Below are 12,930 nucleotides of genomic sequence, written 5' to 3'. Positions count from 1 at the left end.
TAAGAAGGAGGCCGAAAGTCTCCAGGTATGTCTTGTCTATCTGTCGATTCCTAAAGTCTCAAACTTTTGACTTGTATTCATTCATCTCCCACTTTCAATCGTTACAATACTCTCTATTGGCTAATTCAGTTGGAAGAAGGCGAAAAGCTTATCAATCTCAATTTGATTGATCTAGGGTTTTCAGAATCAGATGAAATGCTCTGATTCCTAAAGTCTCAAACTTTTGACTTGTATTCATTCATCTCCCACTTTCAATCGTTACTTACCGTTCGGAGTGAATACTCTGTTCCTTGAGTGACAAAAAAAATCAAATCTTTATGCAGAAAGTTATGAGTTGCTGAAGAAAAGTTTCGAGCTTTACCATCATCATGAGCGTTAGATGGCCAAGAGTGTTGACGCCAACGCTCCTTTCTCAAATCCTAAAGAAGCAGAAGAGTCCCGTAACAGCGCTCCGTCTCTTCGACCAAGCCAAAGAGAGGTTCCCGAGCTACAACGGCCACAACGGCTCCGTGTACGCCACCATGATCAACATCCTCGGCAAGTCCAATCGTATACCGGAGATGACACACGTCATAGAGAAGATGAAGGAAGACTCTTGCGAGTGTAAAGACGCGGTTTTCGCATCGGTTATCAGAACCTTCTCCAGAGCTGGGAGGCTGGAGGAAGCCGTCGCTCTCTTCAAGAGCCTGAACGAGTTCAACTGCGTGGACTGGACACTTTCTTTCGACACCCTCTTGCAGGAGATGGTTAGAGAGTCTGAGTATGAAGCCGCTTGTGAGATATTCAGAAAGTATTGTTATGGATGGGAGGTGAGTTCTAGGATAAGGTCTTTGAATCTGCTTATGAAGGTTCTCTGCAAGGTCAACCGCTCTGACCTGGCGTCTCATGTTTTTCAAGAGATGAACTACCAGGGGTGTTATCCGGACAGAGACAGCTACAGGATTCTGATGAGAGGGTTTTGTCTCGAAGGGAAGCTTCACGAAGCGACGCATCTGTTGTATTCCATGTTCTGGAGGATCTCTCAGAAAGGCTCAGGCGAGGACGTTGTGGTTTATAGGATGTTGTTGGATGCGTTGTGCGATGCCGGGGAGGTTGATGAGGCTGTTGAGATTCTCGGTAAGATCTTGAGGAAAGGACTAAAGGCTCCTAAAAGATGTTACCATCGTATTGAAGCTGGCCATTGGGAAGGTATCAGTGAAAGTAGAGAACGTGTGAAACGTTTGTTAACCGAGACTTTGATCAGAGGCGCTATCCCCAGTCTGGAGAGCTATACCGCCATGGCTACCGATCTTTTCGAGGAAGGTAAGCTTGTTGAAGGTGAAGAAGTGGTTATTGCGATGCGGAGGAAAGGCTTTGAGCCAACTCCTTTTATCTATAGCGCCAAGGTGAAAGCACTGTGCAAAGCAAGGAAGGTTGAAGAAGCGGTTTCTGTTATCAACAAGGAGATGGTGGAAGGTCGTTGCCTTCCAACGGTTGATGTGTATAACGTTCTTATAAAAGGCTTATGCAACGAAAAGAAATCAGTAGAGGCTGTTGGATATCTGAAAGAAATGTCTAGGCATGTTTCTTGCGTAGCTAATGAAGAAACGTATCAAAGTCTAGTGGATGGTTTGTGTGGGGATGGTAGATTTGTGGAAGCGAGTCAGGTCATGGAAGAGATGTTGATTAAATCATTCTTCCCTGGTGTTGAAACTTACAGTGTGTTGATCAATGGTCTTTGTGCTATGAACCGGCGGTATGAAGCTGTGATGTGGTTGGAAGAAATGGTTAGTCAGGATATGGTGCCTGAATCTTCTGTGTGGAATGCTTTAGCTGAGTCTGTCTGCTCTGGTGACGTTGATGTTAATGAGATACTTGACCATCTAGTTAGTAGCAAATGTTAAATCATACTTCCTCAATTTATATTAAGTGTTATTGTACTGGAAAATTTACGTTACAAAATAAAGATATTAAGATTTCAGTGTAATTTATGTCATCATTTTTTGTTGCTTGTTCTTAATTTTTTTTAAAATAGAATTTAATAATTAAAATAAAAGTAAAACTAGACATTTAACTTCTTTTTTATCACCAAAAATTTATATTCGTTTCTGAATAAATATCATTTTGACATTTTTCACATAAATTAAAAAATTGACAGAAATATATGTAAGTTGTAATTAATTACATCTTTCTGACTAAAAGTATTCGGGATTAATAAAACTATTTATGAAATCAGTGCAGTTTACAATTAATTTTCAATTGAAACTAAATATAATTTTCATTAGAATTATAAAATGTTAAAATGACATTTATTAGGAAACAAATGAAATATTAACTATTGACGACGGATTCAAAGGTATCACTCATGTATCTTAACTGAACATTTAACCTTTTTAAAAATTAGCTTCGAAAAAGCTAAAACAATAATTCGAACAGAAACGGAGGGAATATAACTAGTACTGCTTGATTTGTGAGAATTTAAATTTGTGAATTTTAGCATGTGAGAATAAGCAACATGTTGGGGCTGGTAAATGTGTAAGATGATGAGTTTTGCATATTACACTTTAAAAAGAATTTATTTTTCATTGAAAATGTTTTTCTTTACATTGAAAATGATGAATTTTTATAGAATATGTAAAAGAAAAAATTTAGATGATGGAGTCGTTTGGGATCACTGCATTTCGAAGTATGACAATGATTCCTTCTCTTATAACATATCCTTCAGCCTCTCTGTTACCTTCCTCAACGTTGTCTTTGTTGATAATCTGTGAATCAAAAATATATTAAAACTACGGTAACTGATTATTAGTTTTACTTAACATGAATGTTTATTTACCATAACGTTTTGACCAATCCTTGCATTCTTATCTACAATGGCTCTTCTTATTCGACTCTTTTCACCAATCCCTATTCGAATCTCTGTCCTCTTCTCCTTCCCTTTTCTTCTCATATCTTCTTCCATCTGTAAACACACAACTTATACTTAGTGTGTCAGTCTAGCTTGCGATCCAAGAAACCAAGTTTACCTCATAGATGTTAGAACCAATGATGATTGAATCTTCTACAATCACATCATCTGCGATTCTTGTTCTCATTCCCACCACCGATCCTCTGATGACACATCTCTATTCCATCAACCCCAAAATCACATACAAAAAAGAAGACATGAGCTTTTGATCAACAGTGGATGCTAGGGTTTTAAGAAGAGTTTTGTAAAATTACATCGAGAATGCACCCGTCTCCGATAATACTGTCGGTTATTACAGCTTCACCCATGGAGCTTGGAGGCAAACACCGTGGCATTGTGTAAAGAGGACATTGTCTGTCGTAGAATCTGCAACTACAAAAGAAGAAACCTTTGACTTGAGTCACAAGTTTTCACATCTTAAGAGTCATTAACATGTTTCACAAGGGTTCACACCTCTTAATGCTCTCCATGTTAGCTCTATAGTAAGCTCCAACGCTCTTCACATCTTCCCAATAACCATCAAACATATGAGCTTTCACCTGAAAAAAAACAACAACAACATAGGTCTAAGACAAATATAGCTTATGATTGGTTCTTGTCTCTGTCAGACAACCTCTTTACCTTCATTCCTTGAGAGATCGCACCGGGAATGATTTCGCTGGCCATGTCTTTGGCTTTAACCAAACATTGTCTCAGAAGCTTCACCATCTGTTCTCGACCGATCACGTAAATCCCTGTGCTTGGAACATAGCAAGAAGAAGTTCCATCACTTCTTGTTCTGCTCTCAACCTGCACTATTCACATTAGTCTCCGGCTCATTTTGAATGATACATAACGTTACAAAGATATATAACTCACGGAGATCGAATCTTGTTGAGATTTCTTGGGATTTATGGTGAACTTAGTGACGAGATTAGTGGAATCAACTTCCATCAAACCGAAACCAGTGTCATGGTCTGTAACTGAGCTTAACCCAACAATGGTTATATCAGCTCTGCTTCTTCTATGATCTTCTATTAGCGTATTGTAGTCCATTCTATAGAGATGATGTCCTGGAAGAACCAAGAACTCAGTCACTGGGAACTCTTCGAATACCCACAAGCACCTTCTAATCGCGTCAGCAGTTCCCTTTTTGTAACACACAGAGAAAAAAAGGTTACTTAAGCAGCACGCAACAGATTTAGAAACAGAGGAAAATGATTTTTTTGAAGTGACAGTTTTTGACCTAACCTGAAACCATCCTTGATCTTCAAGGCTCTGATAAGCAGCAATGACTTCAACGAACCGGTCTTTCCCGAGCCCGAATCCACTGTAAGCTTTAGTGAGATGTGAATTGAGGGAAGTGGAATTAAACTGAGTGATTGCATAGATCTTTGTGATATCACTGTTGATGCAGTTGCTGATGACTGAATCGATAAGTCTGTAGTTTGCTGCAATGGGAATAGCACCTTTGGATCTCGTTTTAGTGAGTGGATAAAGCTCAGAGTCTGGACCTCCTCCGAACACAATGGCAGCAACACTTTGGTTCAAAGGAAGCTGTTGAGTATTTGAAACAGAAAGGTTTGGACATGAGCTTGGAACAAAGATCTGCTTCAAGTTATAGTTATGTCTCTCTGGGTTATGATTGCTACTCGATCTTATCATGCGAAGATTGGTTAATTTAGTGGAAGATGAAGAATAAGAAGAAGAATAAATCTGCATTTTCGGTTACAAGCAGATATGCTCCAAGAAATACAAAAAGAATGGGTTTGAGGGTTTGAGAATATAAGGTGTTGTGGTGATGGTGGTTGTGGTGAGAACGGTCCGACATTTTCTGTTGCAGACATGATTTTTAGCTTTGCCCTTTGCTTGTGAAGCTATGTCTTCTGAAAACCTCTTTAGTCCTGTCTCTTTACATTTGATTCCTACCTTCTTAAACTTTTTTTTCTTTTCTTTTCTTTTTCCCCTTTTTGGTTAATTTAAGATACCTATTGCTAGTGCTATAAGCAAATTACTTTATAAAATTGGAAAAAAATGGCAGGAGAAAAGGATATCTAGGAAAAGCTTGAAACAGAAACTTCAGAGGTTTAAGAAACAGTGCATTCATCACATGAATCATGCATGTGGAAAGCTCTGTTTTATAATCATTTACGGGAAACGAATAATATTGCCGAATAATTCTGAATAGGATTGGTCAGAACTGAATATATTTAAAGCCAGAATATTTTTTTTGGTTGGGTTCTCTCAAATCATACTTAAAGAATTGTAGAAACTTAAACCGCAAAATTTCCTATCAATTTCTCTTTTGTCTGTGTGCGTTAACTGTATATATACTACAAAAATCAAAATTTTTTGGTAATTTTTTTTTAAAACTTACGATATGTTCAGTTAAAAACATCCAATTACAAAAAATAGCAAGAGCAAACAGATTTTATCAAAGGTGTTTAACATCCTAAAATAGTAATAATTTCAAGGATGGCGTGGATCCGAAGGTAAGCATGATATGCCCTTGTCTAATCATTTGTATCATCTTTGTTTTTGTTAATCTTCCAAATTAGGCTTTTATTTTGGAAAGGTTCAAGCTTATTTAGCCTCCTTTTAAGTTTTCGTAGTCGCAAATCAAACGTCCATATGAAGTTATGTTAGGGTTTACGGTTTTAACTTTTAGGGTTTGAGGTTTATGTATGGAGTTTGATGGCCAAGATTCAGTAAACAATTGGATCTCCTAATGAATCAAATTGACATCAGTTTTTATTTTATTAGATTGAGTTATTAAACATTAGCAGTTATTATCCTCTTAAGAAAACTAAGCTCCTCAAAGGTGAAGAAACCAAGTACTAAAAAAGTACTACTACTTCTTCTCTTTGAATAGTACTACTGTTTAATCATTATAAACATTAGCAGTTAGGATTTAGGGTTTGAGTTTGTTTCAACAGTTTTTTTTTTATTTTATTTTAAAACTATTGTGGTTTCTCCTTGATGGATTAGGATTTCAAAGTCATGTTATTCTCAGAGCTATATATATTCAAAAAAGAAAAAATAAACGTAAGGACGATGTATATAAACCATTACGAAAAATAATTACAGTAAAAGCCCTAAAAACAACTAGAATTGTTTTACCGTCATAGGTTGTTTTTCCATGCGATGAAAAACACAGGAGAAAACGTTTCTTGCGGATTCTGGTGGGCTTTTTGGTGTTTCCATTAATGGGCCGTCGTCAACATGGTGTAAGTATATCAAAAGTCAAAACATTTATTAAACTGAAAATTTTCATATTATATATAGAATATTCATAATCAATATGCCAATCATGCCATTAATATGCATTGCACGATCTCCTTGTCCCCATGTAGACAATAAAAAGGGTAAATTGAGAGAATAGGAAAAACTAAGGGGTCTAAGCATAATTTCGAAAAACTAAAACAAGTGATAAACTGACTACTTCTTCCCTCGGGAGAATCACAGAGAACAGTCAACAGAATAAACAGAGAAATGAAAACAATAACAAACACATTCACTTCCGTACATTTGTCTTTCTCTCTCTCGCAACGACGTGTTCTCCTCTATCTCTCTCCTCTCACTCCTCTATTTTCCTCTCCTCTTGACTTCCTCTGATCATCATCATCATCATCATCTCACATGAATTCACTAGAACAAGAAGAGGAGTCGTCGGCTTCTCTCGTCGCTGCTCCTCCGCATCGCAAGGCTCAATCATTCAGCCAACAATTCGACCAGAAGCCTCACCATCAGGTCCCTAGATCCTCCACGTTGGCGGCATCCGCAACCGAAGCCGCCGCCGTCTACTTCGACTCCTCCGACGACGAATTCTCCACCGGAGGAGCCATCTTCAGCGGCGGAGATAGCTTCTGCGACGGAAGCAGCAGCGTCGGCGAGGATTACTCCGTCGTCACTCCTCCTCCTAATGTCGGAGACGACGACGACGACGTCGAGCCGCTCCCGGAGTTCATCGGCGCGGGAGGCGGCGCCGGAATATTCAAAATTCCGGTACGCGCGGCGGTGCATCCCGGACGGCCGCCGTGCCTGGAGCTGAGACCGCATCCGCTGAGGGAGACGCAGGCGGGGAGGTTCCTGAGGAGCATCGCTTGCACGGAGACGCAGCTATGGGCGGGCCAAGAGAACGGCGTGAGGTTCTGGAGTTTAGAAGATGCTTACGTGGCGGGGCGTGGGGCCGGCGGGCAGGTACAGCGAGGGGATGAGGATACGGCGCCGTTTTGTGAGTCTGTTGCTACTTCCCCTGCTTTGTGTTTAGTGGCTGACCAAAGCAACAAGATTTTGTGGAGCGGACACAAGGATGGGACGATCCGGGCTTGGAACATGGACCAGCATCATGATGATTCAGATCCGTTCAAGGAGCGAATCTCGTGGCAAGCTCATCGCGGTCCAGTGAACTCCATTGTCATTAGCTCTTATGGTTAGTATACTCTGATTCTGTTCTATGATTGGTTGACTTTGTTTTTGATCATAGTTTATGTTGATGAATGATGATTGTAGGTGATATGTGGTCATGTTCTGAAGGAGGTGTGATCAAGATATGGCCTTGGGATTCGTTAGAGAAATCTCTTCTGCTTAAACCTGAGGAGAAACACATGGCTGCCTTGTTTGTGGAGGGCTCTGCCATTGACCTCAGGAGCCAAGTAACTGTTAACGGGACATGCAGCTTATCTTCCTCAGAAGTCAAGTACTTGTTAGCCGATTCTGTAAGAGCTAAAGTCTGGGCTGTGCAGTCACTCTCCTTCTCTATCTGGTAATTACACATTGATCATTATAAGAGATTATTATTATTAATAATTCTTTTTATAAGAGATTATTTGATATGTGCAGGAATGCTCGAAGTAAAGACCTTTTGAAAGTTTTCAACGTTGACGGTCAAGTCGAGTGTCGTGTAGACATGCCGCATATACAAGACCAACAAGTCGAAGACGAGATGAAAATGAAGTTCTTCTCAGCTTTCAGAAAGGAGAAACCACATGGGTTTCTTCAGCGATCACGTAACGCCATAATGGGAGCTGCTGGAGCCGTACGAAGAGTCGCCTCTAGAAGCGCAGGAGCGTTCTTGGAAGATACAAGAAAAACAGAAGCGATCGTCTTAGCTTCAGACGGAACTGTTTGGACGGGAAGCATGAGCGGTCAAATAGTCCAGTGGGATGGAAACGGAAACCGCTTGAGGGATGTGAATCACCACCACAGGCCTGTTTTGTGCTTCTGCGCTTTCGGTGATCGGATCTATGTTGGTTACGCAAGCGGATACATCCAGGTATTGGATCCTGATGGGAAGTTGATTGCGAGCTGGGTTTCGCATAACGAACCTGTGGTGAAGCTAGCAGCTGGTGGTGGTTTTATTTTTAGCTTGGCTAGTCACGGTGGAGTAAGAGGATGGTATGTGACGTCTCCGGGACCAATGGATAATATAATCCGAACTGAGTTGTCTCAGAAGGAGAGTTCTTATGCTAGACAAGACAATGTTAGGATTTTGATTGGTACCTGGAATGTTGGTCAAGGACGGGCTTCACACAATGCGCTTATGTCGTGGCTGGGATCTGTCACTTCAGATGTTGGCATTGTTGTTGTTGGGTTGCAAGAAGTGGAGATGGGGGCAGGTTTCCTTGCCATGTCTGCTGCTAAGGAAACGGTAACTCCTCTTAGTACATGTTTGTGAGATCATGTTGCCATGTACAGTTTTGGTTCATCTCATGTTTGGATTGTGGTTGTATAGGTTGGACTTGAAGGAAGTGCTGTGGGGCAATGGTGGATTGATGCAATTGGAAAAGCACTTGATGAGAATAACACTTTCGAGCGTATGGGTTCAAGGCAGTTGGCTGGACTTCTAATATCTCTTTGGTAAGTGAAATGATGCATTGTCATGCTTAGCTTGTAACACTTTTATGCGGTCTATAATCACTTTATTATTTAACTAAAGTCTGTGTCACATGTTTTTCTTCCCATGTTTGTGTTGTAATTTTTTTGCTTAGGGCGAGGAAGGAGATTAGAACACATGTTGGAGATCTTGATGTTGCAGCAGTCCCATGTGGCTTTGGCCGTGCTATAGGAAACAAAGTAGGTCTTACTCTATCTCCACTCTGGCCTTTTGGCACTTCAGTATCTATTCCGTCTCTTGTGTGAATGTTAAATGTCATTGAGGAAGTAATCTTAAATTGAAAATGTGTTGCTCCCTTACTCTCTTTAACATAGATTAAGACCTTACTATGACAAAACAGGGAGCTGTTGGTCTGAGAATCAGAGTTTATGACCGAATAATGTGCTTTGTGAACTGCCACTTGGCTGCACATTTGGAGGCAGTTAACCGCAGAAACGCTGATTTCAATCACATTTTTAGATTAATGGTCTTCTCACGAGGGCATAATCTAAGTAACGCAGCAGCTGGTATGGTGCAGTTCCTGTTTATGTCTTGCTCACTTGGCTTATCCACATATTTATTTTGGCTGCTTTACTCTTCTGGTTTGCCGTGGGCCCTCTCTCTTGCAGCTGGTGTCTCAACTGCAGCTTATACACTCAAAACTACCACTGTATGCTCTTTATCATATCACCATGCTACTACTACAACACTTTTACATTAATAATGTTGGTGCTTACTGCTTAACATGTTTCTCTGTTTTCCTAGAGTCCAAGCATTGGCACTGAAGAAGCCAAGTCTGATTTAGCAGCAGCAGACATGATCGCATTTTTCGGCGATTTTAACTATAGGCTGTTTGGTATAACCTATGATGAAGCGAGAGACTTCATCTCGCAGCGGTCCTTTGACTGGCTCAGAGAAAGAGACCAACTCAGACAAGAGATGAAGTCTGGAAAAGTCTTCCAAGGAATGCGTGAGGCATTAATCACTTTCCCTCCCACTTACAAGTTCGAAAGGAACCGTCCAGGCCTAGGAGGTAAGTAATGGATATCATTAACATATGAATTTGAGACAGAATTTTAGGCTTTATGTTTTGTACTCTCCAGGATATGACTCAGGGGAGAAAAAGCGAATACCCGCATGGTGTGACAGAGTTATATACAGAGACACTCAATCAAGTCCATTCTCAAAGAGCAACTTGCAGTGTCCTGTAGTTTCGTCGGTTATAATGTACGAAGCTTGCATGGACGTTACTGAGAGCGATCACAAACCCGTGCGCTGCAAGTTTCATGCGACCATAGCTCATGTTGATAAATCTGTGCGGAGACAGGAGCTGGGGAATATAATAAGGTCCAATGAGAAGATAAGATCCATACTCCAGGATCTGAAATTTGTTCCGGAGACAAGTGTGAGCACCAACAACATTGTACTTCAGAGCCAGGACACAGTCATCCTAACAATCACAAACCATTCAACCACAAGCAAAGCTATTTATAGTATTCTCTGTGGTGGTCAGACTATAGTTAGAGATGATGGTGGAGAAGAGTCTGACTATAATGCTAGAGGCTCTTTTGGTCTACCTCGCTGGCTTGAGGTATTATTAGATTTTATTACAATGCTAAATGAAACTCAAAGATTTAATGATTTTTCTTTTTTTTTTGTAGGTTTCACCAGCGGGTGGGGTAATTAAACCAGAAGGATCAGTGGATGTGAGAGTTCATCACGAAGAGTTTTACACATTGGAAGAGTATGTTGATGGTATCCCACAGAATTGGTGGTGTGAAGACGCTCGAGATAAAGAAGCAATCCTGATGGTGAACATTAGAGGAAGCTGCTCAACTACATGGACAAGCCACTCTATTAAAGTCCGTCACTGCTACTCTGGCAGAGTATGTCTTCTTGATTCCAAACCCACAAGCCTAACTAAGAACCTAGGCGGTTCACGTCGCCATCCGACAGATACTAGACGGGGTAAAAGCCGGTGATGAGCTCTTGTAACATTGATGACACTTATGAACTAGATCTTAGAGCAGAAGAACAACAAAGCCATCACATACAAAAATGCATGAGGTGAAGAATTGCTTTTATTCATTCTTTGATTATTTCAAGAATACATCTGTGTAAGAAACTGTAGATTTGCTTCGAGACCACTGTTCAGGTAGCTAGTATTCAACTTTTGACTCTCCTCACGTGAATCTAAATGGTTTAAGAAGACTTGTATAAACGTTCGTTACTTGTTGAGACTGAATCTCAGAGTGCATACGTTCTCTTGTTGAATTTGCCGTCTGAGAATCTGAGTCTGAAGGCATATGCGAGAGTTAGAAAAATCTCGACTCGCTTCTCTCTTTCTACATGCTTTAAAGTTTAGATTCCTCATGCATGATCAGACAGCACACGTGATTGTGACAGGTTAAACTCTTCCACTTTGTAGTAATGTGAAATTAAAATATTTTATTTATTGAAAAAAACTAGCACTTTGGGTAGCGTTTAACCGGTTGATATCCAAAGCTACTGGACACTAAACTATTCGGATAATCGTTTTGTTAATCTTTTATTATATTCACCAGGTAACAATGATTAAAAGATGAAAAAAACTCAATCTCCTAATAGCATTTCACCTTACAAACAAATAAATGTACACTTTGAATTATTTTGATGTTATCGGTTGAGACAACTCGTAGGTTGAATAACACCGAGATTAGTCCCTCTAGCATTGAAACAGTAGGAAGTAGCAGGAGTTCCTTTGTTGTAAGTAAGCTTAATATCTTGTAATGTGATTCCTGTGCATGGATTGGTCTTGCTGCATGCCAGATTCATCGCTTGCTGTGTCGCGGACGTTCCTTGTATGTTCCTATACGTCACTTGGCTAATCTTCACCCCTGAATGCTATATAATTATACATACACATAAATGCTTTATCAGAACTTATAACAATAATTAATAAACATGTATATTGATCAGTCTGGATCAAAATATGATATGCATGTTTATATATACCTCGGTAGGGCAACCTTGGTGGGTAGGACAATAGTTTTGGTCGATTATGATAGGGTTTTGGACGTTCTTCATGATTAGGTTTTGGAAGAAGACTTTATTAACGAATCCAGTACTCGCCCTCGCCCACGACTTGATCCTCACGCCGTTTTGTGTTCCGGTGAATACTGAATTCGATAGTGTCACGTTCTCTACTCCATCTTCGTTCAATGTCTTTGCCAAGCTCCCAATACTGCGAACCATCACATAGTCGTCGTATATATAAATTCATAGCCACCTCAAACTATATTGTTACATTTATATGAAAGTCTTAAACTAATTCATTAGACGTTTTCGTTAAAGCATCACTCTAATTCATCAGAGAGTATAGTATGTAGTGTGAGTTTGTACATGTACGAATTTCTAATAACTATACGGTGTGTGACACATACCTAACCCCGTGACCTGGGCCACAGTTAAGTTTGGAGATGAGGAAGTTGCGGGTGCCAGGGCCGATAGAAACACAATCGTCTCCGGTCTGAACTGTGCTTCCAGTGAGTGTGATTCCTGTGGAGGATTGAACGCCAAAACCGTCGGTGTTTGGGCTGTTTCCGGGAGCCACTAGCTTGATGTTACGGACAGCCACATTGGTGCAACCCTTGAGGGTCATATGGGACATCTGACTGTTCATCGATTTCACTCCACTTATGACCACGTCGTTTGCCCCGTTGAACGTTATGGACTACACTATCAAAGATTTAATGAGATTTACGTGTATATAATGCTTCAAAAAAAAAAAGTACATATCCATTGTACCATAGATTAATTATGACTATCACTTCGTTTTATTCCCTATCCAAAATTTATTCCCTATCAACATCATGTTTAATTGGAACATGGATGCAATTGACTACTACTAATGTATAATGATTAAGGCTTGACTATTACTAATGGATAATGGTTAATGCTACAAATCTTGATCAAATGAATAAATGGAAATACTGATTTTTTCTTCTTTCCATTCAAAATGCACCATTTTTAATTATATAGTTCATTTTCATTCCTCATTTTAAAAGAAATATAAAACAAAAATTATTTCTTATCAAATTTGAGAAGTAACAAATTTCATTCTTTTTTTTTTTTTTTTGGTAAACATTTT

The 12,930-nt window shown here is 39.8% G+C and overlaps 4 protein-coding genes across 7 annotated transcripts in view; 2 read left to right on the top strand and 2 right to left on the bottom strand.

The window, feature by feature from the left end:
- LOC108806937 (pentatricopeptide repeat-containing protein At1g05600) lies at positions 1–1,966 on the top strand. Of its 2 annotated transcripts, XM_018579169.2 has the most exons (3): positions 1–25; positions 130–230; positions 324–1,966. In XM_018579169.2, exon 3 carries the CDS (start codon positions 369–371, stop codon positions 1,881–1,883), a length of 1,515 nt encoding a protein of 504 aa, XP_018434671.1. In that variant the 5' UTR covers positions 1–25; positions 130–230; positions 324–368; the 3' UTR covers positions 1,884–1,966. The 2 variants fall into 2 exon arrangements, with proteins under 2 accessions (XP_018434671.1, XP_056858552.1); XM_057002572.1 differs by lacking the exon at positions 130–230.
- Positions 1,967–2,549: 583 nt separating this feature from the next.
- Positions 2,550–4,775, bottom strand: LOC130511008 (inactive glucose-1-phosphate adenylyltransferase small subunit 2, chloroplastic). 2 transcript variants are annotated; one of them, XM_057007813.1, is made up of 8 exons: positions 4,178–4,775; positions 3,806–4,075; positions 3,569–3,736; positions 3,401–3,486; positions 3,202–3,313; positions 3,006–3,104; positions 2,816–2,941; positions 2,550–2,744 (listed from the first exon to the last, which is right to left on the bottom strand). In XM_057007813.1, the coding sequence occupies exons 1-8, from the start codon at positions 4,646–4,648 to the stop codon at positions 2,628–2,630; spliced, it is 1,449 nt and encodes a 482-aa protein (XP_056863793.1). In that variant the 5' UTR covers positions 4,649–4,775; the 3' UTR covers positions 2,550–2,627. The 2 variants fall into 2 exon arrangements, with proteins under 2 accessions (XP_056863793.1, XP_056863775.1); XM_057007795.1 differs by having other exon boundaries at positions 2,551–2,744; positions 3,202–3,319.
- Positions 4,776–6,421: 1,646 nt separating this feature from the next.
- On the top strand, positions 6,422–11,075 carry LOC108806996 (type I inositol polyphosphate 5-phosphatase 13). 2 transcript variants are annotated; one of them, XM_057002566.1, is made up of 10 exons: positions 6,424–7,358; positions 7,439–7,691; positions 7,769–8,576; positions 8,661–8,785; positions 8,917–9,001; positions 9,163–9,328; positions 9,431–9,471; positions 9,567–9,834; positions 9,905–10,392; positions 10,463–11,075. In XM_057002566.1, exons 1-10 carry the CDS (start codon positions 6,566–6,568, stop codon positions 10,781–10,783), a joined length of 3,348 nt encoding a protein of 1,115 aa, XP_056858546.1. In that variant the 5' UTR covers positions 6,424–6,565; the 3' UTR covers positions 10,784–11,075. The 2 variants fall into 2 exon arrangements, with proteins under 2 accessions (XP_056858541.1, XP_056858546.1); XM_057002561.1 differs by having other exon boundaries at positions 6,422–7,358; positions 9,163–9,471.
- A 381-nt stretch (positions 11,076–11,456) lies between these two features.
- LOC108807010 (polygalacturonase-like) overlaps positions 11,457–12,930 on the bottom strand; it is a 1,720-nt gene continuing 246 nt past the window's right edge. Inside the window, exons 2-4 of the mRNA XM_018579245.2 lie at positions 12,224–12,513; positions 11,796–12,024; positions 11,457–11,684 (exon numbers count right to left, since the gene is read on the bottom strand). Of these exons, the coding sequence (XP_018434747.2) occupies positions 11,457–11,684; positions 11,796–12,024; positions 12,224–12,513 (747 nt within the window). The remainder of the gene's footprint in view (positions 11,685–11,795; positions 12,025–12,223; positions 12,514–12,930) is intronic.

This window comes from Raphanus sativus, chromosome 1 (genome assembly GCF_000801105.2).
Source record: "Raphanus sativus cultivar WK10039 chromosome 1, ASM80110v3, whole genome shotgun sequence".
Taxonomy (NCBI): domain Eukaryota; kingdom Viridiplantae; phylum Streptophyta; class Magnoliopsida; order Brassicales; family Brassicaceae; genus Raphanus; species Raphanus sativus.
This window is presented reverse-complemented; position numbering and strand designations above follow the sequence as displayed.